General features: G+C 41.9%; 1 protein-coding gene across 3 annotated transcripts in view; it reads right to left on the bottom strand.

Moving 5' to 3' along the window:
* Phka2 (phosphorylase kinase regulatory subunit alpha 2) overlaps positions 1–26,677 on the bottom strand; it is a 73,268-nt gene that overhangs the window by 12,683 nt on the left and 33,908 nt on the right. For all 3 annotated transcript variants that reach the window (XM_051178894.1, XM_051178895.1, XM_051178896.1), the window contains exons 11-22: positions 23,026–23,121; positions 20,242–20,349; positions 18,661–18,739; positions 17,317–17,451; positions 16,577–16,686; positions 15,226–15,370; positions 14,937–15,015; positions 11,921–12,090; positions 8,708–8,881; positions 4,206–4,294; positions 2,747–2,880; positions 505–661 (exon numbers count right to left, since the gene is read on the bottom strand). In XM_051178894.1, the coding sequence (XP_051034851.1) occupies positions 505–661; positions 2,747–2,880; positions 4,206–4,294; positions 8,708–8,881; positions 11,921–12,090; positions 14,937–15,015; positions 15,226–15,370; positions 16,577–16,686; positions 17,317–17,451; positions 18,661–18,739; positions 20,242–20,349; positions 23,026–23,121 (1,476 nt within the window). The remainder of the gene's footprint in view (positions 1–504; positions 662–2,746; positions 2,881–4,205; positions 4,295–8,707; positions 8,882–11,920; positions 12,091–14,936; positions 15,016–15,225; positions 15,371–16,576; positions 16,687–17,316; positions 17,452–18,660; positions 18,740–20,241; positions 20,350–23,025; positions 23,122–26,677) is intronic.

The raw sequence follows: 26,677 nt of genomic DNA, 5'->3' as shown, positions 1-26,677 counted from the left end.
TACAGCAACACCCCAGACTTCCTATTATTCCAACAAGGCAGGGATGAAGTTTCAGAAAGCAAAGATTAGAGTAATTAGCCACACTGTGTTCTTAGCTTATGGGCTTGTCAGTATTCACATGTAATAATGACTAGCATCTTACTGGAATATTTGCTTAAAGCCACAGGAAGTGGTTCTGGATTTTGTAGTCTCGTGGATATAAACATTATTGATTACTGTACTGTGACATGTGGGTATAAGTACTTTGTTTTATGTGATTGCTTAGTAAAGCTTTCTGTGGTTACAAAAGAACTAAACGAATCAACTTGAAATTTTCTTCCTCTCTCCTCTCCTTCCAGAGCAGTGAAGTCAGCAGAGGGCCTGCCCAGTGCTGTGTTTGGTTCCCTGAGTCCCCTTATTGACAAGAAGCACTTGCCTTGAGCTTCCACAACTAGAAGACTGGGAGAAGGAAGCATGGGGCTAGAGAGAACAAATGGACAACCTGGTAGACATGCTTATTCTGACCTCAGCCAGGACCTCCACTTTCTTCCTGAGCAGGCCTGAAATGTAACGGATCAAACTCCATTCTTGGTTCAGGCCAGCTTTTCCATAGAGCTCACTGAGAAGACTGTGAACAGTGACTCCGTGTTGTCCAAACAGATTGGTATCCCAGCTGGGACCCCTGAAAGGAGGCAGAAATACAAAGATAAAGGTCAGAATGTCTAGCCTGGAATGCTGTACATTTTGCCAAGTATGTGGACATTTCTCATAACTTTGGGTCTCACCAAGAGGGTTCAGTCCAAGCAAACATTTCTTTTTAATTAATTTTTATTTAAATTAAAAACAATCTTATTTGACATACCAATCTCAGCTCCTCCTCCCTACCATCTTCCCAGTCTCCCCACCATCTCCCCATCCCACCCACCATCCACTACTCAGGGAGGGTGAGGTTTCCCATGGAGGATCATCAAAGTCTGTCACATCATTTGGAGCAGTGCCTAGGCCCTCTCCATTGTATCAAGGCTCCATGGGGAAAGGGCTCCCAAAGTCCATTCATATACTAGGAATAAATACTTGTTCCAATGCCAGAGACCCCATAGACTGTCTAAGCCCCCCTGATGGGAGATGTCATTCTGTAAATATGTTTCTCTTATTGGTTAATGAATAAAGTACTGTTGGCAAATAGGAAGGCAAGATAGGTGGTATTAGGAGATGATGAAGATTCTGGGTGATGTAGTAGGGAGAATCAAGATGTAGGGACTTGAGAGAAGAGGTCCGAACCCTCTCTCCAATAAGATAAGACCACGTGGAAACAGATTGATAGAAAAGGGTTAATATTTAAGACAGAGCTGGCCAATAAGAAACACTAGTAACAGGTCAACAGTGTTATATCTACTATAGCATCTCTGTGTGTTATTTGGGGCTGATGCAACTCTGGGACCAGGATGGCAGGAAAGCTTCTCGGTACACCCCTCAACTGACACCCACATTCAGGGGGCCTGGTTTGGTCCCATGCTTGTTCCTAAGTTATCAATCTGGACTCCATGAGCTCCCCCTTGTTTAGGTCAGCTGTTTATGTGGGTTTCTCCAGCCCGGTCTTGACCCCTTTACTCATCACTCCTCCCTCTCTACTTCACAGACCTTGAAAGAACAATACTCAACTTTATATGGAAAAACAAACAAAAAACCCAGAATAGCCAAAACAATCATGTACACTAAAGGAACTCTGGAGGCATCCAATCTCCAATTTCAAGCTCTACTATAGTATTATAGTAATGAAAACAGCTTAGTATTGGCACTAAAACTGATAGATAGACCAATGGAATCGAATAGAAGACCCTGATATTAACCCACACAACTATGACCACCTGATTTTTGAAAAAAACAGCTAAAATTATACAATTGAAAAAAGAAAACATCTTCAACAAATGGTGCTGGCATAACTGGATGCTGGTGTGTAGAAGACTACAGATAGAGCCATATACATTGCCATGCACAAAACTTAAGTTCAAATGGATCAAAGACCTCAATATAAATCCAGCCACACTGAACCTCTTAGAAGAGAAAGTGGGAGGTACCCTTGAACAAAGTGGTACAGGAGACTGCGTCCTGAACATAACTGCAGTAGCAGAGACACTGAGATCGACAATTAATAAATGGGACCTTCTGAAACAGAAAAGCTTCTGTAAGGCAAAGGATGCAGTCAACAAGCAAACATTTCTATACCATGTTTTCTAAAATAAAAGTCTAGTGTTCAAACATCACTGTAGTATCCTGGTCTCACCCAGACTTCTGGAAGGCTAGCATTAAGAGACAGAGAAAGGGAGAGAAGTCATGTGTGTGGTGATCTTGGGTAATTTGGATGGATGTGATCATGGCTTGGCATTGCTGAAATGCCAACAGGACAATGAACTATGGAGAACTAAGTTCAACATGGTGAAGCCCATAAACTTACTGCTATGTCTTAGATGCTTGTGTCCCTCTCAAATCCCTATACTACAATCCTAACGCAAGAGTTATAGTATTGGGATGTACAGCTTTTGGAAAGTAACTAGGTAAAGAAGTAAGATCCCTCATAATCCATCAGTTATGAGAGGCCCCAGAGAGCTCATACCTCCCTTCCACATGTGAGGACAGGGTAAAAAGGCACCATCCATGAGGAAGTAGGCTGTCAGCAGACACTGTATCTTGGACTTTCAGTGTCTAGAACTTTGAAATACACTAATGGTGTGTTGCCATAGCAGCCCAAAGAGATTAAGGCACTTACTTTAATACATAAAGAATATACAGAATGTCTGCTTGGTCCTGTAGGTTTGAGCAGTCTTTCAGTTGCCCAACTAGCTTCTCACAGTCCATTTCACCACGGTCATCTCTGGGCCAGTGGTAGTCATATTCAGGAGTCTGGCCGTTTTATAAAAGCCAAAAAATAAGGGAAGGAGTTGAGAACAGGAAATTTTAGATGACCATAAAATGAAATGCCAACTTTGTTTTTGTATGCTAGCACCTTGCTAGGCTTCATATTTTTCAGGAAATCTTTTGTACTTTGTTATTTATGGGCCTTTGCTATCTTCAATAGTGATCTGGGTCAGTTAACATTTGCAAGGCACTAGACTGAACAGGTTAAAATGTATGCAAGTTTTATTTATTCAAAGTTTAAAAATAGACAAAACCAACTTCTACTGTTAAATATCATGTGCCTCTCCCCACCACGTACTGGGAATGGAACCCAGGATCTTACAAGGCAAATGGTCTACCACTGACTTGCACTCCCAGGCAGCAGTTATCTTTGGACTATGGGGTGGGGGTAACTATCAGGAGGCACAGAAAGTGGCCAATGACAAGTGCATATTGAATTAGTAGCAGTTCATTGCACTCTACTCATGAGTGCAGTTTTCTATCTGTACATTATAGTTTAATAAAATATTTATTCATTTTCTTGAATAAGGTCTCATCATATAGCCCAGGTTTCCCTAGAACTTGCTACATAACTCAAGTTGAATGAAAAATTGCTACCTTCTGCCTCTGCCTACATAGTGTTGGAATTACAATCATGTGCATCACAACATAAAGTGCATGATTAAAACTACCTAAAAAAATGAAGTTAGGTTAAAATATTCTTCAATAGGCATGGAATTCACATGGAATAATATCAAGAAAGCTGTCTGAATAAAACAATAAAAAGAAGGACCAACACCCTGAGATCTTATGTTTTTGAAGAATATCATTACATTAAGAGGATGAAGAAGGTAGACGTTGTGATGCATGTTTCTAATAACTACTTAGCAGGCCAGTGCATGAGGATTGTGAATTCAAGGCCAGCCTGGGCCAAAACCTGAGACACTGTCTTTAAAAAAACCAAACCAAAGGATGTAAGTAATAAATAATAAAGCCCCATGCTCTGTTCTGAGCTCTGGCTGGATCAGATAAGGTAGGGAAGACAGTTACTGCCTGTGTTCTTATGATCAAGCAGTGGTCAGTGACAGGCCTTTTCCTCCAGGCAAAACACAAAGGCATGAGCTCATGCAATAAACTCAGAGCATGCAACGATGCAAAGTGCATTCTAGACACTAAGCGCCTGGGTTCACATCAACACGTAGATTATCTCAACTGGGAAACCCTGAGTATAAAGAAATACACTCTTTATGTGCCACCGTTTGAGATCCCTCTTGGGACTAACCAAGTATTACAAAAAACAAAACAAAACAAAACAACTACAAATACTTTACCTTCTTTAGGAGTGGCTGAGGGGAGTCAACAAGATTCAGTGACTTACGGTGTCCACTCAGAACTTTAGTTGGCAAAACCATTGGAAAAACTGGAAAAGAAAATAATGGAGAAAGCTCTTGTGAGGAAGAACAATGACAAAGCCCTTTTGGTAGGTAAAGGGCATATCAGGATGGCAAACAGATTTAAAAGAGGTGATGCTTGACTCCACTCCTCTCTCTTTTTTAAGGGCTTGTGCACCCCACACATGGCTTCCATTTACTCATTTATTTAGTATATGAGTGCTCTATCTGCAACGTATGACTTTATATAAGAAGAGGGCACCAGATGTCATTGCAGAGGGTTGTGAGACATGGTGTGCTAATTGGAAATTGAACTGAGGACCTCTGGAAGAGCAGCCAGTGCTCTTAACTACTGAGCCATTCCTCCAGCCCCACACTCCTCTCTTTCATTTTCCAGATGGGGAAACTGAGGCCTAGTGAAGGTAGAACATTTGCCCAAAGTCATAGGGTTTCATGATCAAGGTGTCTGGGTTTCCTTCTCAGTTTCACTCTGGGATTGCTGGCTGCTCTGGATTTTACTTTTCATTAGCTCTGTATGCCTGTCTGTAGTCATTCAATATGGTGTCTCTGTCCTCTAGGCTATTATCACAACACAGAAAGCTAAGAAGTAGCTCGTGTATATTTTATGTGTGCACACATACATGGGGAAGCCAGGAATTTGTGTCAGGTGTCTTCCTCTCTTTTTTTGAGATAGGGTTTCTACACTGAACCTGGAATTCACTCATTCAGCTCTAGGGATTATCCTCCCCCAACTCCCCACTCCCACCACCATAGCTGCAGTGCTGGAGTTATAGATGCACACCTAGATTTGACAAGGGTGTTGGACATATGAAGTCAGATCCTCATGCATGTTTAGCAAGTCCTTTACTACTAACCATCTCCCTTACTAACACATATTTAAAAGGGATTCATAAAGCAAGCTAAAGTGGTCCACAGCTGTAATTCCACCACTCTGCAGGAGAACGACAGGTTTAAAGTCAGCTTGCACTATATAGCTGGGTTCATGGTCAGTCTGTACCATACAACAAAACAAAATACCAAAACCAAAACACCAAAGCAAAAAAAAAAAAAAAAAAAAAAAAAAGCACCCAACTGAAACCAAACAAAAAAGACAAATCCTCAAGAACAGGTTAAAAATAGGAAAGATGATAATTGCAGCATTTTCAGGAATAGAAAAGACAAAGATTGAAAGGTAAGTGATTTAGAAAACACAGAGACTGCATATATGTTAGGGTAGTGGTAGCTTGGTGTTTTTGTGGGACTCTGACTCTTTTCTAGCTCTTGGGACCCGTTTCCTCCTACTGGGTTGCCTCATCCAGCTTTGATATGAGGGTATGTGTCCAGTCTTATAGTTTCTTGTTATACCATATTCAGTTGATATCCCTAGGAGGCATGCCCTTTTCTGAAGTGAAATGGAGTAGATCTGGGGGGGAGGAGGGAAGGTGGGGAGCCAGGGAGGAGTGGAGAGGGGGGAAATTGGAGTTGGGATATAATATATGAGAGAAGAATAAATAAAAAATTTAAAAAGGGAAAAAAGAAAACACAGGGTCAGAATTCTCCAAGAATACGATGGGGGAATCAATGAGCCAGTTACTCCTGCCTTAAGAGAATCCTCAGATGTCGCAGGAATTTGCTGTCCTAGGTACTTCTGGAACTGGTATGGAGCCCAAGGGAATAAAAATAAAGAAGACTGAAGAGACAGTGTGTGAAATGCACTGTGCTCACTATATGTTCTGCTTTTCTGCACACAGCACAGCATGGTGTCTGTCCCTTTCAGGAGGACAGAAGACAAGAAGACTCTCCAAAGAGAGTAAAAGAGGGAGGATGCCAGGGCACAGATATATTAATACATCTCAAGGTCTGAGTTCATTCCTTAGAGGGACAGACTAGGGATCCAGGAGAGTAGTTCTTTGCCCTTCCAGTAGGAGAACAGTAGCGTTCCTCTGAAGAATCTGCCCATACCTCACAGGCCTAAGGCCAGAAGTTCCACTTGGAGGCTCTGCTGCAGTAGCAGCTATACACCCTGTACTACAGGAGGGATTCTAAGGTGAGAAGTGGGAACCATTCAGAGAGAAGAGAGAGTAAAGACAGAGACAAAAATCCCCATTATAAGAAATTATATTACATGTATGGAACAATAGATAGAATTTGGGGAATGAAAATTAAAACATAATACCAAAAGTGAAAAAAACCTTGAATGAAAGGAGAACAAAAAGTTGAGCTAACTGCACTCAGAACAGTTTAGAAATATGGAAAACAGAACAGAAATGATAAAAATTTCTCTAAGAAGTTAATAAAAATATATGAAAGAGATACAGGGATAATATGAGTCAAGGAAATGAGTCGGAAGGCTCACTGTGTCCCCAATACAATGGATGAAATGATTCCCAGGTCAAGACATACAATTAAAATTTCAGAACCTGTGAATAAAAGATTTTAAAACTTTCTAAAAAATAAGCTAATATTTGAAAAATCAAAAGAAAAAACTCAATATAGGAACCTCTTCACCTAGCCAGATCTCCCACATCTTTCTCCAGGGTCTAGCCTGGTTAGTCTCTCCCTCATCCACCCAACTTTCCCACCCCACCAAACCTAGCTTGGCTCCCAACCCAGTGCCCCAGCCTAACCTGGTCACCCCAGCCTGCACCACATCGATATTTAGGTTTCCACCAAGATGGACCTTCCCTACCTTCCAACCCAAAGGCCACTCCTATGTCACATTAAACCTTTCCATTCAGCTAGATCTACATCCACAGTCCAGGTCTGGAACAAGAGGCATATCCTATATGTCAGCCTAGTATATTCTAGCTAGGCCTATTTCACCCACACATCCATTTTTTGGTTCCAAGCTGTTCTATGCATATCAGACTTAGAACTAATAAAAGAACTCCACAAGCCTGGATCTTATCACACACACACACACACACACACACACACACACACGCACGCACGCACGCACGCACGCACGCACGCACGCACGCACGCACGCACGCACGCACGCAAGCCCGCACGCACGCACACACACAGATAGAGAGGGAAGAGAGAGAGTAGAGAGAGAGGGAGAGAGAGAGGAAGGGAGAGAGAGATATCAAGCTAGGACATTCTTTCTCAAGCTTATAAGTCCTGTTGAAATTTTTGCCAACAAAAGTTACCTAGAATTTTTTTTATTTTATATAACCAAGTCCATTTAAATGAAAACAAACATTTATAGACCTAGAATTTAAAAAGAGCATGCAGTACAAGTTTGAGAACCTGAGTTCCCACACCTACATAAAAAGCTGGACATCCCCCACCTACATAAAAAGCTGGACATGGCTACATGCACTTGTAATCCCAATAATTTGGAGGTGGAAACAGAAAGAGCCCCAAGACTTGCTGGCCAGCAGCCTAGCCTACTCACTGAGCTTCAGGCCAGTGAGAGACTCTGTCCCAAAAACATAAAACGAAACAAATTTAACAAGATGGCAAGCATCCTTGTTGAGGAACAGCCAAGGTTTGACTGTCAGCCTTCATACACACACACACACACACACACACACACACACACACACACACACACACACACACGTATACACATATACATAAACTAATGATATGAAGTGATGCTTTTTTACAAATTTGAAGAAAAATGTATTTTTAATCTAGATTCTACACCCAGACAAATGGTCAAATGGGTGTAAGATATTTGCAAGCATTTTCAGGTTCAATGTTACCAACTACCTCTTCTTTCTAATAAGACTACTGGATGTCTTCCTCAAAAACAATAGTGCCAAGAAAGAGAAATAATTGAGGTATAGAAAACAGAAACACTAACACAGAAAGCAAGTAAAGGGAGCAGGGTTACAGCACAATTGGCCTAGAAAGGAGTAGATGTTTTGTAGACTTTAAGAAAGAAATAGTCTCAAGAGATTAACTAATATAACTCAACTTATGGAAATTTTATTATGAGGACATTGGAAGACTTAGAAAAAACAATGCTCATTTCAGGAAAACCATAAAGTAAAAATAGGAACTTTATCATAGTACACTATAATTTTCAGTAAAGAATACTATCTATCTATCTATCTATCTATCTATCTATCTACCTACCTACCTATCTATCATCTATAAAGTGTGAAGACTGATTTAAATTTTTAGACAATTCCCTTTGTAGGTTAGGGAACAAAGTAGGTACGTGGTAATTTATGACATCTAAATCTTGATCCACATACTAGAACATTATAGAGTAAATTGATACCTCAAAGGACAGAAGTAAATACATTATTTTAGAAATATGGAGATATGAAAATGCCAGAAGAAACATCTAGAAGAGCTGAAAGTGGTCATATCGAAGTAGAAAGATGGGGGAGGGGGCACATCTTGTCTTTTAGGATTGACTTATATTAACACATTACTTTGATAACAGAATGTATCTTAATGGACAGAAGATGTTAATAACATACATGGAGTATCCAAACCCTTTGCTTTGGCCATCACAGAAAGTATGTCCCGAGTGGAGTGGATAGCACTGAAAACATGGCTGTCTTCTGACTTCTTACAAAGAGGGGGCAGGTAGCACTTCGAGGATGTGCTTTGAAGAAGGTGGCTGATATACTGGTCAAGTTCATCTTGGCTTTCTGCAATTGGACAACCAAGGAAAAGATTAATGAAAACAAGCTGTTGAGTAGACAACATTTAGCAACACACATTTGCACCTCCACTGACACTAAAAAGATAAAGCTAGTGACAGGTATGTCATATGTGCATATAAATTTGTTGTTTGAAAATCTTCATTCTAGGCCAAGGAAATCCAGAATGAGACAGTGTTTAAGTCCCATCATCCCAAGGTAAGCAGTAGAACATGAAAATAATGTGAACAGCAGCTGGCAACCTGTCAATCTTAGAATAAGCCAAGTCTTAATGGAGCTTTCTGCACCATTAACACATGTTATCTCAAAGTAAAAAGTGAAGGCAGGTGCTGGTAGTACATGCCTTTAATCCCAGTACTCGGGAGGCAGAGGCAGGCAGATCTCTGTGAGTTTTAAGACCAGCCTGGTCTAAAGAGTGAGTTCCAGGGCAGCCAGGGCTGTTACACAGAGAAACCCTGTCTCAAACAAACAAAGAAATGAACAAACAGAACAAAACAAACAAAAAGCAAAACAAACCAAAAAAGTAAAAATGGGTCACTTTGAACTGAAACCACATTCAGATTAAGACATGCTATATGTATTCGGTTTTACCACTCACATCTTATCAAAACTAGGTCATTCTACCATTCCTTTCAAAAGTCAAGCAATGCATTGCTCCTTTACTTTTTCTAAATTTAAATTAGAAACAACCTTATTTTACATATCAATACCAGTTCCCTCTCTCTCCCATCATCTCAAGCCCCTCATCAACCCTCTCCCCCTTATTGTCCCACCATCCACTCCCCAGGGAGAGTGAGGCTTTCCATGGGGGATTATCAAAATCTGTTACATCATTTGGGGCAAGGTCTAGGTCCCCCTCCCCCTTGTATCTAGGCTGAGAGAATAAGCCGTCATGGGGGAATGTGCTCCCAAAGCCCAATGGTGCACTAGGCATAAATATTGGTTCCACTGCCAGAGGTCCCATAGACTGCCCAGGACTCCAGCTGACACCCACATTCAGAGGGCCTGGTTGGGTCCTATGCTGGTTCCCCAGCTGTCAGACTGGGGTCCCTGAGCTCCCACTTGCTCAGGTCAGCAGCTTCTGTGGGCTACTCCAGCAAAATCTTGACCCCTTTGCTCATCACTTGATTCCAGGAATTCAGCTCAATACATAGCTGTGGGTGTCTGCTTCTGCTTCCATAGGCTACTGAATGAAGGCTCTAGGATGACATTTAATAGTTAGCCATCAATCTCATTATAGGCGAAGGGCATTTAAGGTAGCCTCTCCACTATTGCTTAGATTGTTAGTTGGGGTCATCCTTGTAGATCTCTGGACATTTCAGTAGTGCCAGATTTCTCTTTAGACCTACAATGGCTCCCTCTATTATGATACCTCTTTTCTTGCTCTCCTCTATTCTTTCCCTGACTCAAACTTCCTGCTCCCCCGTGTCTTCCCCTCACCTTCTCTTCTTCTCTTCTCTTTCTCCTAACTCCCTCTTTCCTCCCCCCCATGCTCCCAATTTGCTCAGGAGATACTGTCCCTTTCCCCTTCTCCAGGGGACCATGTATGTCTCTCTTAGGGTCCTCCTTGTTTCCTAGCTTCTGCTTCCATCAGCTACTGGATGAAGGCTCTAGGATGGCATATAAGGTAGCCATCAATCTCATTATAGGGGAAAGACATTTAAGACAGGCTCTCCCCTATTGCTTAGATTCTTAGCTGCAGTCATCTTAGTATATCTCTGGACATTTCCCTAGTGCCAGATCTATTAATGGCTCCCTCTATTAAGATATCTCTTTTCTTGCTCTCCTTTATTCTTCCCCCAACTGGATCTTCCTGATCCCTCATGTTCTCCTCTCCACTTCTCCCCTCCTCTTTCTCCTATCTCCCTCCCCACTCTCCCTATGCTACCAATATGTTCAGGAGATCTTGTCCCTTTCCCCTTCTCCGGGGGACCACGTATGTCTCTCTTAGGATCCTCCTTGTTTCCTAGCTTCTCTCTAGGTGTGGATGGCAGGCTGGTAATCCTTTGCTTTATGTCTAATATCCATGTATGAGTGAGTAATCTGCAGGCAAATGGATGGAACTAGAAGAAAGCATCCTGAGTGTTTTTCCTTTAGGAATCTAATTGTAAGGGTCTGTCAGTGCAACTCAGCAGTACAGGCCTGCATGAAGCTTTGGGTTCACTCAGGTCAGGATTTAGTTTAAAGAGCTGTGAAAACCCCTTTAAGAAGTGCAAGGAGCAGCTGGTGCAAATAAACTCACAGAGGTCTGAGGGGCAAATGGAACCATATTAAAACAAATATAAAAAGAAGACTGGTAGGATGGTTCAGTGGGCAATGGTGGCTGCTGCCAAGCTTGACAGCCATAATTCAATCCTCAGAACCCACAAGGTAGACCAAGAGAATCAAAAGTTGTCCTTTGACCTCCACATATATGTTATATGTCATGGTATGACACACACACACACACACAGAGAGAGAGAGAGAGAGAGAGAGAGAGAGAGAGAGAGAGAGAAGAAGAAGAAGAAGAAGAAGAGAGGTGGATGAGATAGAGAGACACAGAGAGAGTATAAGTAAATAAACGAGAATACCAATTTATGAGGCTGGAGAGATGGCTCAGTGGTTAAGAGCACTGGCTGCTCCTCCAGGGGTCCCGAGTTCAATTCCCAGCAACCAAATGGTGACTCACAACCATTTGTAAGGAGATCTGGATCTGGTGCCCTCTTCTGGTATGCTTGCATACATGCAGGCAGAACAATGTATACACAATAATCTTAAAAACATATCAATCTAGGAATAGTCTTGTACCCGAGACTTTCCTACTGTGCTTATGAAGCCCTGCTTTCAAGGGCACCAGTGTAATTTAGGTTCTTAAACCAGCATGTTATTCATTTGAATGAACAGAATCTTCAGAAGCCTTGTTCTTATTTGTTTGCTTATAGGTTACTTTTCAATTATTGTCTGTATTTGGGTCTTAGGCAATTTTGACATAGTGTCAATGTTCAAACCAGTTCAACCAACAATCTACAGAAGTTTGCCCCAAGGTACCTGGATGACTGCTGTCTTCTAGGAATCCTCCCAGATCTGACTCACTGTCAGGACTCAAGCTCCTATCACTGATGTCATCAAACAGCTTCTCGTCACAGTCTGGATCCAGGAAGGTCAGGTATGTGTAGAATGAGGTAGTGAGGAACTCTGCGAGGTTTCCTAGTTTTACTCTGTCAAGAAGGTAATGCCTCAGAGTTAAGGTTCTCTATGTAAGGGAGTCATCGGAATGACCTACCATCCTCAGATTGACACCAATGCACCCTGTACTGGACCTACTGTATCGGCCTGAGAAATGTTCCACTGAAAACTGGCAGCTTGAATCTTGCTAAAGAGGTATCAACAACCAAGATACTGGGAGCCCATGGAGTTTCTGCCTACAGAATTGTCAGATATTGAAGTGGAGGACAAGACCTCCCTCTGAGCTCTACCAGCATCAGATCAGAACTTAGTTAATCTATGTGAGAGAACCTAAGAATCTCAAGTAGAATTGTTTATGGAGGAAATCAGAGTATGCAATACAAACACCTCCACAGGTGCCCAAGTTTCAATGGGCAAACGGCATATGACAAGATGACAGTTAGGGAAGAAAAGCCTGCCCTCAACTGAATCAAAGCCTTCTCATGGAGAGCCAAGGGCCAGTTCCAAGGCTTCTTTTGTTTTACCCTGCGGTTGAGGAGGTCAGCCAGAAAACCAAAGTGCAATGGAGACCTTTCTCAAACAAGGGTGAATGGAGTGGGCTTTATGAGGCTAAATAGAGCTCAGAGGAAGGTGGTCACTTAAAAAGCTTTTAGCACTGTGAGACTCCAAGTGGAGTCTGTATGGTGAGTTCAACTTTTTAACAAAACAAAACAAACTTAAATATAAAGAAGCCCAAATGGTATTCAACCTTAATTATCAAGAATTGAATTGGGGGCTGGAATATTGCTCTGAGGTAGAGAGCATGTAAGCCCTGAGGCCCTGGATTTGATTCCTAGCATTGGAAAACAAACCGTAATTGAGTACAACAGGTAACTGAAGGAGCCTCAGCACTCCAATTTGTTGCATGGTTCTCTTCCTGGTGCTCTGTAAACAGGAGGCCCAAGGCCTAGGGTTAGCAGTTGGTTTTAAATCCCCAAAGGGATTCTATACCTATTTGTCTTATAGCCCTGGTACTCTGAGCTCACAGTTCCTTATCCATAGATGAGACTCCAGTTTGCCACAAAGCAAAGACTAAATGAGACAATATTCAGGGCAAATTGCAAAATTCCTAACTGTACAATATATTCTTTTTTACAGTGATCAGATTTCAATTAAAAAATGTATTTGGTAAGATGGTTCATATAGAGCTATGATATTTTCTTTTGGCCAGGATGCTATATACCAGGTGACAACTTAGCCAAGCTAGAGACAAATTGCTCCACAGTGAATGCTGATGGGAGCTGCAATACTAGCTTTGCAAATGTAGACAGTATCACACTGGGGACTATCTTGACTGATACTCCTATGAGGCCAAGGGCAGCCAGCATGGGAAGCCACTTCTAGGTTACAGTGGGGGCCACAGGAAGCTACAAAGGCACAGATGCCAACTTCAGGAGCTGCAAAAAAAAAAAAATCACTTGAGGCCAAAGTTAGAAAAACAGTTAGGTTCACCTTGAAGGACAACAGTGAGGTGGAAAAAGGAGACAATCATCAAAAGATCTTTTATAAGTTGTCGGCCTAAGCCTAAGACCATGAGGACACAAAATAGATAGGGTGCTGTAGACAGGCAGGCCAACAGAGGGTTGTTTCTTGCATATGGTGTTTTAGTTCTTCTGTAAGATGGAAAGTGTTCTGGAGATCGGTCTTACATGATGGGAGTGTACTTGACATACTGAGCTGCATACTTAGATATAGTATAAATGGCAAGGTATTTTACCTAAAATTGAAAAAAAAGATGCTTTTCCTGTGGCAACAGGTGGGACGATGCAAGAAGGGGTAACTTGACTTCCAAACACTGTCAGCAGCTGGTAAGCTAGTTCAAGGGACTCCTCTCTTTGCCTGGAGAAGACCCCCATGGTCTGGCTGCAGAGTGAGGAGGCTCCATTGGGGAGTTCTCTGACATATCAAGAGATTCATGGAAGATGAAGATACAAAGAAACCTTCTGGCATGTGTCACTCGGACAAAATGAGAAGGGGATTCCTGTAAAGTTAGATACTCTGTTCACCTGAGAGTTACCTAAGTATCACACTCAAGAAAGTCGTACTCTTAGACAACAGACCCAAATAGAGCTCATGCTACTGAAACTGGTGGACAATGACTTATGCACGATTAATCAGGTGCTTTGTTTCTGAGGGGCATTGAGAAGTCTGTCAAATGTGTGAATTATTATTCTTAAGGTGACAGTGTACTCAAGTCAGCTTTTATTGAGCACTTGCGAGCCCCCCCCCACACACACCGGTCCAGGAAAGAGAACACCTGCTCACTTCTCTATGACAGTGATCTTCTGGTGGCCAGGAAATGTAGTAGGATATTCACTTTGTCTCCTTCTGCGGCACTGACCACGCCCATTGGGGGTGGAGCCAGGGGCGGAAGTGACCTGTAGAACTAGGTCTGAGGAAGAAGGGGGGGAGATGGACACACACACACACACACACACACACACACACACACACACACACACACACACACGATATCACATGCCTCTTGCAAGCTGCACAGGGACAGGAGACTTCTGGAGGCATTCTTGGAAGCAGGAACCTGCTGGTGTTCATCTGCCAATGTTGTGAGTTATTTCTCCCTGAATAAACATCTGTTCGGCCTAATTGTTTATCCTGATCCTTATTAAACCGCAATAAGGAAAGTTTAACAAACAACAATCAAATGTTGCTTTAGACCTGGTTCAAGCTTTCCAAGGGAGATGGAATTAGCTTCATTTCCTTCTTACTCTAAAATTCTGTGTGTCCAGGTTCAGAAACTGATACAGTGGGAAAAGGACAGTGAAAGACTCTCAGAAAGGTTAATCCTATTCTTATTTAATGAAAAGAAATCCCAACTTACCTAGCACCTCCAAAATATCCATCTTCTAGTTTCCTAATTGTAGAAAGAACTGCAGGATGAATGTCTGATCCATCATTGGCTAAGGAAAAAAAAATGATGAATGAGTTTTCGTCATCTGGGAGTACAAAGGACTGTAATACTCTCACCAGCACAACCCAATCAAACCCCTTATGAAACAACGAAGGCAAACGGCTAAGGATTCCCATCAGTACTTGGCACTGTCCACAAGGATTGTCCTAAACATTTAGATAAGAGCCCATGACCCAACAGATGGAGTTCATGGAATTACTGAGCATGGTGTGCGTAACAGGAAAGGTGAGCGTGGGGCGGCCGGTCATCCGCCAGCAGGTGCATAGATAGGCCAATTCAATCCTCAGCATCTCCACAATCATCTCGTTGTCCAGGGCCAGGTAGAAGTGATGCTGGTCAGTGAACTGAAAGTTAGAACAGGCCAAGTCAAGGGACATCCTTCACTTATTTCCACATGACACCCATCACTCAAGGCAGCAATGATCCTGAACCTGTTGCCAGGGAAGATGTTTGGTATTGGTCTCAAGTCTCTCATCAGGGGGCCACTTTCTCCAAGATGAGACAACAATCTGTCACCTGTCCAGAAGCTGTAGCTACACTGGTATGAAAGAAAAAGGTATGTTGCTAGACATGCCTTCAGCTCCTCCCATAGGGGATATAGGTGTCTTGCTCACCACTAAGAGCAAATCAAGAGTCTATAATTGATGCCCCTTTTGGGGACCCTTGGTTCACAAACATGTCTCAAGTGAGGGAGAGCTGGGGAGATTGTCCGTCTGACTGATGCCTGCTTAATGCCTATCAGAGGCACTGCCGCATAATGATAAAAAAAAATTGTTCTCTTGACCTGTGTGTTTTGTATACTCAGCTCTGCATTTAGAATTTGGTACTAAGGGAACTAGTTTGCAAGGTTTAATGTGGCAGCTACTAAGGTAAGACCCCACAGTCAACCACATGTGCAGGCAGGCAGGCAGGGATCCATGCTGTGTCCGCAACTGGCAAAGTGATCACATTGTTTATCTTTCTAGCTACTCAAATGGATAAAAAAATATATTTTGGTATGTTCTTCCACTAGGTTAGTTTCCAGAAGGAACAAAAATTTTGAAGATAAATACCACAGTCAGTGTATTCTGAATCTCAGTAAGGGGTTGGAGACCTGCAAATCAGTCCAGTTGTGTGTCATACTGAGGGTCCTATGACAGCCTTCACAAAGGTTACTGACTATTAAATTTAGGTGATGCGAGCCAAATGACATGTCACATTGTAAAATAATGTGAATTTCTGTAATATTCATGTCTGGACATGATGACATACTCATTTTGATTCAAGTAACATCAATTGAGCACCTACTGTAAGCATTTTCTATTCTTCCATGTCTGAAGTAGAAATGCTTGCCAGACAGAAAGGAGAACTCAGTGAGAGGATGCTGGATCATTTTCTACTGCACCCACTTTTCCTTTCAGTTTTGTTGTGGTTCTTTTTGAAACAGGGTCTCACTCTGAAACTCACAGACCAGGCTGGCCTTGAACTCATAGAGTTCCACCTGTCTCTGCCTCCTCAGTGCTGAAATGAAAGGCATGCACCGCCACGCCCAGCTGGCCTGTTCTTTTTACCTGGGGTGTAAAAGTGAAGATCTGGTTCCTAATCACGTAGAGTTTAGAGGTACCAAGGACACCAATGTGTCGATAGGGTCGGCCACTCAACTTCATATTCTTATTTCGTCCTGTTTGAAATATAAGGGAGAAATTGGGAGTTAGAGAACATAAAGTAACAGCTATTCCTTGTGACCTACTAAGGCTGGCCTTATTTTTGTGTCAGATAATATACTCAGGGATTTGTTTTCCTAACACCATGGCCTTTTGAAAAGTGGGACAAAGCTGAACAGAGAAACAAATCCTACCCCCTCTCTTCATGCATAGGCACGAACAATACCCGTTTGATCTATATGGTGTAGAACTACTAAAAGGTCTTTATTAACACCAGCTTTGAACTTACTTAGTAGTCAGACATGAACTAAATGAATTCAGATTCTAAGAGAACCAATTCCTACTTTAATGGGTAAAATGAGCATTTTGGGTACCACAGATAATGATTAGAAGCTGTATATAGATCCTAGGACTCTTTCAACTGTGACATTTCAAAGGGGGTTGCTAATTCTCCAGCAGACCTACCAAATAGTGGGGCCCTCCTATGGAAGTATGGGCTGGTTGAATGAGGGGAATCTGCTTGCCTGCCCATTCTTCTTAGTGTCTGCTCAGGTCTTCAGAACTTATAACGAAGTTTTCCTCACAACCAATCTAGAACCTAGAAAGGCCCTTTATGCCAAATAGACCCCAATACTTCCCTGACCTACCAAGTTTGGCATATATGTGACTAAGAATCCGGCCTGGCTGGACTCGAATTGGATGAACGTCAGCAATGCTCTGGATGTTTATTCCATGTTGCCGCAACAGCCCCTTAATGTGACCGTTTTCTGCCAAAACAGCGACTGCGAAAAAGGATAAAGAATCAACATCACATCCATGTCTCATGTAGCTGCACACTGACACATGCAAGTGATTCCTCCTTCTGTCTTGCATTAGGCAGGTTAGTCCATTCCTTGTGGTTGGCTTTGGAAATGGTGGTGTTTGTCCTGCACTCCTTGCTTTTCTCTGTGCTTACTGTACCTCAACACACACAATGCATATCTGACAACTGCCTATTCATGCAGGGCAGTCTGAGAGCTTTTAGAAATGGTCTTCAATAGGCTTCACACCATCTTAACCTATCTGAAAAACTGTCTTACCTCCCTCTGGGTCTACAATTATCTAAATATGCCTTGTGTCCTTTCACACAGGGTTAGGAATAGAAACAGCTACCTTAGGGAGTGTCAGAAATCTGTGCTCTTGCGCACAAAAAGCAAGGGAAATGAGAATATGGCAGAGTCTGCTTACATGGAATGTTTTAGCTTGGGAAAGAGAGGGAGAGGACATCTTTCTTTTCCTCCATTGTTTTCAGGATTCCTTGGAGAAGAGCAAGCTAACGAGGAAGGAAGGGAGGGTGAAAGCAGGTGACAAGACCTGAGACCTCCAGGGACAAATGAACTGCTTTCCTTGGGTTCTGAGTTTTCATCAGGCTCAGACTCTCTTTTCAGAGTGACAGTTATGAATGATGCTCAAGGACTCATTAGTGCTCCAATGATAATCAAGCTTTAGATCCCAGAGAACAACCTTGTTGGAAGTAAATCTGTGGGTGGGAAGAATCCCATTGTTTTGGGGGCCTGACAATGAATCATACATGCACATATTCTTTAAACCTTTTTTTTCCTGTGTCAAGGTCTTACTATGTAGGCTAGACTGGCCTTAAACTCTCTATGCAGCCAAACGTGACCTTGGCCTCGGATTCTACTGCTTACTTCCCTAATGCAGGGATTATGGGTGCATGCCTCCATGCCTCAGTATATATCATGCTGAAAATTGAGCCTGGGGTCTTGTGCATGCTAGGTAAGCATACTACCAACTAAGCTACCTCCCCAGCCTGGCTTTGAACTCATGACCTTCCTGCCTCAGCCTCCTAAGTACCAGGATTACAGGTATGCACTGCTAGAACCCAGCTAAACACCCTTTAAATTTTTTCAAAAAGGAACTAGGGAACAGTGTGAATGAAAAGTTTACATTGATTTTATACATTAGAGATGATAGTAAACACGCTCACAAACCTTGTACTACAACATCAGGCTTGACTGAAGTAGAAAATCTTCTATTTAAGGGATCAATTTCACCAGTGGCAAGGAATCCCTAAGAAGAGAGGCACATTAACACTATGAAACACTGCTTTAACTAAGATTTCACCTTGCACTTACCCTTGACCATGACATATTAGGGGGTCCAAACACTCAAAACCTTTTTCCTCATATTTGTTGAATCTCTCACCATAGCTGAATATGCTATTCAGAATGCTCCTGGATAAATGTATTGCATGCTTGGTGCTTAGTTACTCAAATACACCCCCACGTTGTGAGAGTGAAAAGAAACGCATCGCTAGTGCTAGCTGAGTCCCTGCATGTATACTGCCACACTCCTACATGTCATCACCATACTACAGGTGGGGAGGCTGAGGTGAAAGCTCGCACAGTGAGACTTTGGTCCAGGGCTGACTGCTTTGGAACAGAAAACCCTCCCCACCTTGTTATCCATGTTCTTTAAAAAACTCCTTCTTGCACTTTCTGGAAATGATCCAAGCATCCAAAGGGGATGAAGGTGATCTGAAATGGAGTGGACCTACTGCTGGGCCCATAGGAAGACTTTTACATTGGAGAGGAAGTCTCAGAGGAGTGCAGTTAGTTATTTCCCACCTCACATGTTCCGAAATCTGAGCTGGAATGTATTGTACAATTAAGCCAAAATTTTACTTTATAGGTGAGGCACTTGAGGTTCAGAGAGGTTATGAGACCTGCCAAAAGTCATGGAGCTGGTTGGATACAGAGTTGACTTTCAAAATATGTGTGCACTCGTATAAATAAAGCCATAGCCATGAAACTTGGGACATTAAACATACCTGGGAACCACCTCAACCTCAGCAACTAATGTTCCCAGGTGATGTGCCCACTGTGCTATCTTTCACTGGTCTGTACCACACCAGTAACCCAGGAACATTCTGGTGCACTGTCCTCTTCCCCAGTTTTATAGGTGGTGAAGCACACAGGCTGGCCAGCCTCAGGTGGCTAGTCCCTTTCTTCTTTAGGCTCCTTCCCCACACCAGAATTCTCAGCTGAAGTTTCTCACCCAGACTGGGAGATTCATTTTAAAGCTTTTCCAACAGAAGCCTGGAGGCAAGAGGGAATGGGTCAAGAGGTGGGTGGTGTGGGCTGTGGTATTTGAAGGATGACCCGTGCCTGTTGTCTCATTTTGGGGAGAGATATGAAGAGCCCTTCTACCTCTTGTGTCTTAGGCTGAGAGAGCTTCCAGCCTATCTAATGACTTCCTAAACCCTGTCTCTTCTTGGCTGAAAAGGTTCCTATGACTGTTGAGCAACAATGCAAACAGATTCTAACTACATACCAGAGATTCCGGTAAGAGGGAGACAGGGAACACGGCATGCAGGTGATCTGAACTGATTTATTGTAAATATGAATATGCAAGGCCAGAGAAAGCCCGGGACCCAAAACAGCCCAGGCGACCTCGAAGGTTATGAAGTTGCACAAGCTATTCACAGTCACTCAGTAAAGAGAACCACTGTGCTCTTCCCAGTTTCCTGTACCTCCTATCAGATAGATGGCTTTCCAGCCTAGAAAGCCTACCTCTGCCAGCAGGGAGCTGAGGATGTACAAGGACTGTCCCCAAAGATGGGGCAGCTTCCCCAGTGGAATCCGGTCTACTGTGTGTGGGTTCTTGTACTCTTCATCCACCTGGCAGGGGAAATGAAAAGTTCAAGGTCAGAATGTCAGAGGGCACAAAGGTCAGCAATATCTTACATTAGGGGAACATATTGAAGATTTATAAAGCAGTTCTCAGTCTCCAGAAAAATTCTGTGCAACACAGGATAGTGGACTCAGAAGGCAAAAAGTTATTCTTTCAGCAACCCAAGGCTATAAGCAACAGAGGGGTATTTCAAATCTTGTTGGCCTGGTCCTAGGCTTCCCATAAGCATACCTGGGGCCACTGGTCCTGGAAGCTTGACCTGCCTGCTTCATACCCAGCTCTGGGCAGCAGGAAGCTCCACAGCACTCACTTATGGATGGCTGTGTTCTCACTTAACAACAACAAATCCAGCAGCCTGCAATATGCACGTTGCATAGCTGGATGTCAAGCCTGGTTTCTTCTGCCTTACCATCCCCAGGGATGTGTGCCCATGCCAGCAAATTACCAGAAGGTGGCACTATGCATTGAGGAAAAGCAATAGTGCCTCTACCACTCCCCAGCCCACCTCCTTTAGAAAGTGCAATTTCCCAGGAGCTTTATCTTACCAATATAAGCTTCTGTGTTTGTTTGTTTTGTTTTGTTTGTCTTAGCACCTGGCAACACCTGCTTGTTCTGAAGACAGTGTCAGGTACAAATGGGATGCTCTCCTTCTAAACTCCACGCTTCCCTTTAAGGTTTTAGTCATTGGAACATTGATTAGGGTAGTTACTCAAAGGAAACAGGAAACATTTATCCCTCTATAAGGGAAAAAAAAAACTATCACAAGTGTTTCTGTGTGTATGTGTGTGGGGGGGGGTTCATTCTCAGTACTGTGGATTAATCAGTTATGTTATTAATATACTCAGTAAAAATTTATATTTCTTGGTAGTAAACATTAAAAAAACACTTAAGTTTGGCACACACTGAATGGAATTGTCACTGGTAGTCAAATAGTCAAGAAAGAAATAATAACATGGAAGGATATTCTCCAAAATGCAATAATAGCATTAAGAATAACAAATGTTTTCTTCTTCCCACAGAACTCTGTATATATTTTACAATGTTTAGAGTTACTTTTACAATTGGCTGGCACATAAAATATACACCAAATACCAGATATACTGAAATCCAACTATTAAGTAAGACTGCAACAATCTAGAATGAGAACTACCTAATGCAAAGAACAGAACTCAGACAAGCTTTCTAGGTCAAAAGATGAACTTGTTCTGCCCTCTTTTCCACTAAAGTTCAAGCCTATCTCTTCATGGAGGCATCTCTCTCCTCCCTACTCTGGTACTTCTGAATGCATCTGACCATGTCTTTGCTTCCATCTCTCCTGTGGCTGCCTCCATCTCACAGCCTAGTTCTGCTTTCACCTTGCCTACATACTCAAAGATACAGAACCACCTTGTGTTCCAGGCCCTAGGCTGTGCCAGGCTGCTACTAAGTGTTTGCTGGACATACTTTCACTAATTCCCAGTTGTGCAGTGGAGGGCCCAGATTGTGGCACCTTGCCCAAGCATACAGGCTGCATGCCACCACGGTCCCAGGCTTTTTCTAATATGCACAAAGCTGCCATATAGGTTTGTGGTATCTTGCAAGATTCCTCCCCAGTGGTCTCTATGTTATTGATGTGACAGATGAACCTTGCCAACTCTCACCTGCAAAGCTAACAAAATGGAATTAAGGTAAAATACTGTTCAATGCTTGTGCCTAGTATATAAGCTAAATACACCGAATTGGAAACAATTAGAAACAATTAGAAACCTAACAGTCAATGTGATATTTAGGATACAGAGTTGTAAAGTAACATTTTATGATTTACAACTAGCATTATCCATCAGAAAGCAAAGTACAGATCTGACACCAAGCAGTGACTGTGGTTGGTGTATGTGCCTTTTGGGAGCGCAGGATTGGCTAGTTTCTATCATAAAATAGTGGTACCATCTCTGAAGGTATGCATTTTCCCTGGTTTGGCATCCAGCTTCCTCCCATTGATGCCTCAGTACTAGAGAACGAGCAATCTGAACAAGAAATATGAAAATGTAACTGTGGAAAGTGACCCAGACACCCCTTAACCTCATCAGCATTCACTCTATCCATAAAATACAGATACAAATATAGAATGGAGAAATCTGCAGGAGACTCTGTGACACAGAAAACATTCCTGGAGGATTTTGTAACTTAATATGTATGATGAGGTATGACAAAAGCCTTGTCCTTAACGTGTCCTAAGAAAGCTTGGATAATGTGAAAAATGTCTGGTCATGCCACAATGGGAATATCGAGTTGCTGGATGGTCAGACTCAAAAGTCTAGGCTGGCAGGAATGAGTGGTGTCTGGTCCCTGAGTGGAAACTGGACGGTCTTAGATTAGACAAGTTCCAGAGGCTCCGCAGTATAATTGGGCTCTTTCATATCCTTTGGTCATATGTGTATGGGCTTGATTCAAACACAGATTAGGTATGTTCAAAAGTATTAGCTGCTGCCTCCCTAAGATATCCACAGTCACATGTTTCTCAAATCCATAATTCCTTACAAGGGATAGAAAAACTAGCCCTTAGAAACCACTTCTGGAGAAAAAGGTCATTTGGCCTAAAAAGTAGGTGGAGAATAGCAAAAAGCCAAGCCCTATCTCACTCTGTAAAGATGAGCAGCACAAAGGGTTTGATAACACCTGATTACCTTGTCTGGTGGGATGGCATAGAGTTCTGGCACCAAGTGGATCCCACCTTTGCCTCTGATTAATATTCCCTCCAGAGCTTCTCGGTATTCTTGGACCTGGAAAACAGCCCCAGCACGTTTAGTGTGACAGAGGTCTGACAGTCAATGATGCATGGCAACACAACTTAGAAAACAATAACAAACTAAGCCTCCTGGCAACAAACAGGGCCAAAAAATTACTAAAATGTTTGGCTGTAGAAGACCCGAGAGGGACTTCTGCTGACAGTAAATGTTAGGAGAAGGGGACACTATTGCTTGTTGCTCCCTGAGTCCAGTCCCACTTGCCAAATTTCCAGGGAGAAGGTAAGGGCAGCTACAGAGGAAGTAGCTGTTTGGTTCTCAAACTTTCCACAGTACTGTCATTTATACTATGTACCATTCCCATACCCCTCTCATTTAAATTTTCTCTTAAGTTTTCTCATATATAAAACTTATTTTACCAAGTTTAAAACATCTTGGTTTAGATATCCTATATTAGGCAGCATATTCTACTTCTGCCTAATATACTTTTTTTTTCTCAACGTTCTGGGGGAAACAGCTCAAGTTAGCTAAGTGCAAGTGTGAGGACCTAAGTCTGGATGCCCAGAATCTACAGAAAATGCCTGGTAACACATTTATGACCCCAGAGGTGGGAGAGGCAGGACTGAGACCAAGTTGACTGTGTTGTGTGTTATTTTGATTGCATTCTGATGCTTCTGAATCTGTCAATAAAGTCTGTTTTGAACCAGAAAGAAGAACTAGCTAACCATAGAGGTTTTGGAGGACTGACGAGAGATAGACACAGGAAGTAGTAGGACTGGCTTTTCCTCCCTTGCTCCTGACCCTCTGAGTGAATCTGGAACTTTTCTGTTGTAGCTTCTCTACAACAGCTTTTAGCTGCCACCCATTCCTGACCCCAAACTCCACAGGTTCCTGGGCTCCAAATATCTCCAGTGTTAGCTACCCACCACCATTGGCTCTGCCTTCAGGACATGTAATACATTGTGGAAAGAGGTTTTGCTTTCATTTCCACAGGAGAAGAAAAGCTATGGATAACATCAAAATTGATAATTAGATTTCAACAGGAGAGACCTCTTGATTAAAAGAGGCAATAGTTCATCAAACAGCATTTTTTATCAGAAATAACGTGCCAAAAGGTAATCTCTCCAATGTTAGGAGTGGGGCAGGATTTTGTTTTTGTCTTTCCAGCAGAATGAAGGCATCCAACTAAGGAATTTGAAGACCACTGCACAAACAAAACATCTGAAGAAAAGGGATGAATCATCCAGACACAATGACCCAAGAAAAAGAGTAAACTGGCCTAACAGTATAGCACATTTACAACAGGATAAAATTTAATAAATCTTCCCAAATGTTTGTTTCTGCTTTTCTCTAGAAATATAATAGACAAATGGTCTTTCTGTCCCAATTTAATTAAAATTAAAGTCAGTTTTGGAGCTGGAGTGTGGCTCTCTCCTTCTCTAAACCCAAGCATGCTTGTTAAAGGAAAATCCAAAATCTCTGTCTCATACCAGAAGAGCCATTTTATATGGGACAGAAGAAAATCCAAAATTAAGGGACTATTCTATTGCCACTAATCTCATAATTCTTTGATTTTATTTTGACTCTTTAAACTTTTCTTTTTTCCTTTTTCTTTTCTTTTCTTTTTTTTTTTTTTTTGTTTTTTTGTTTTTCAAGACAGTGTTTCTCTGTAGCTTTGGAGCCTGTCCCAGAACTCAATCAGCAGGCCAGGTTGGCCTCCAACTCACGGAGATCCACATGCCTCTGCCTCCCGAGTGCCAGCATTAAAGGTGTGAGGCACCACCACCTGGCTAAAACTTTCCTTAAGGTATAAATATTACCTCAAAATTTATAAGATATATATGTGTATATATATATATATATTTGTGTATATATATATACATATATATGTGTGTGTATATGTATGTATGTATATTTTAAACTTTCTGTCATGACACTTATTAATGGTCAAGGCTTCATCTATTTTTGTGTACATGGTTTCAGGCTTGAGTCTGAATTGGATAACTAGGAATTAAGTTTGTGTATCCTGGATGAACTTAAATTGTGGTCCTTTAACCTCTCCAAGATCTGTTGCATATAACATTTAAAATGTTTAAGTTTTCTGTAGTGAACCATGACCATTCCTAATAGCGACCTTTGAAGTATCCAAAAGGATGATGGGGCCCAGAACAACAATTCAACCTAGATTGTGTTTATGCAACTAAACTGACAAACACCCCACAAAGACCAGTTTTGGATTACAAAGTGCTCAGGACAATTTCAAGAAGGCTACCTGAGATGGTCCATCCTCATGCACTACTCCAGCCAGGGCTTTCTAGGACATAGAGACTGGCAACAATGATTCAGCTAGCTCTCCCAGAACCTGGCCATTATCTTAATTTTCTCAGGGTCCCCTAGACAACAGGAAGCAGTCTAGAGAACAGGACACCCACATTCCCAAGAGGTAGGGTGGGTAGTTTTTGATCATTCAGTGGGTTACGAATATTTGTTATTAGTTTGGGTGGTTGATTACAAGTTTTATCACTAATGATCAGGAAAAAAGGTGAACAAAGGAATTAGATTCAGGGATCTCATTCTGAAAAGAAAAGGGGGGGTGGAAATGATAGGATAAAATGACTTGACAGATTTTGAGGATCCTTCCTGGAAGACATCATCCTCCCTGTGGAGTGAGGGTTGGTGGGATGGGAGGGGGTCAGGGGCATGGGAGAAAGGGAGGGAGATGGAACTGGGATCAATATGTAAAATAAGAAAAAATAAATATATTTTAAAAAGAAATGATTGGACAATAGGGTAGAGTATTGAATCTACTTTTAAACCAAAAAAGCAACTAGTAGTCATAAATATTTTACATTGGTATTGATTTTTCTATATTGATACAAACTTAAGGTTATTTTTGTTAGCATATACTGTACATGTTTCTACTCTTGTTTAAGTTATTGTACCTATGCAGCTCATTTAATAATGCAATGTACATTTCTAGGCCTTGAAAGCTATTATTACAAACTATTTAAGATAATAAAGAAATGCAGGTTAGTAGTTAGTCACCTGTAACAGTCAAACTTGTATGTTTTCAAGGTCAAACAGATCTATTTTAGATAGAGAGGTAATCTTCAAACACTTCAGAGATCTACAGAATATGACATTTAAAATGTTTTAATAATATGAAGCTTTTCATGCAGCATCTCACTGTCATGACAGTGGTTCCTGAAAGCATCAATCTACTTCAAAAAAGGATAATGAGCCATTTGGGCAAGAAACTGCCCTTGCCTCAACTGCTGACAGTATGCTGTACAAACTGGACAAGCAGGACACGAAAGAAAAGATGGATGCAGAGCTGACAATTCTGTAGTTTTAGAAGTTGTTTGCTCTGTACTTCCTATTTACTAAGGTAATAGTCCTTTGATAGAGTTGAACAATAGGTAGTTATGGGTACAGTTTTCCTTAGTTATGATAGAAGGGAAATTAGGTAAAGCTTTGAACTCATCAAGATTGAGTACATAAAGGAGTGTTTTCTCCAAATATGCCAAATACAACTGGACTAGACATTGTAAATATAATTCTTACCTGATAATTGTTCTTATTGTTTATAGTT

Source organism: Phodopus roborovskii, unplaced genomic scaffold (genome assembly GCF_943737965.1).
Source record: "Phodopus roborovskii unplaced genomic scaffold, PHOROB, whole genome shotgun sequence".
Taxonomy (NCBI): domain Eukaryota; kingdom Metazoa; phylum Chordata; class Mammalia; order Rodentia; family Cricetidae; genus Phodopus; species Phodopus roborovskii.
This window is presented reverse-complemented; position numbering and strand designations above follow the sequence as displayed.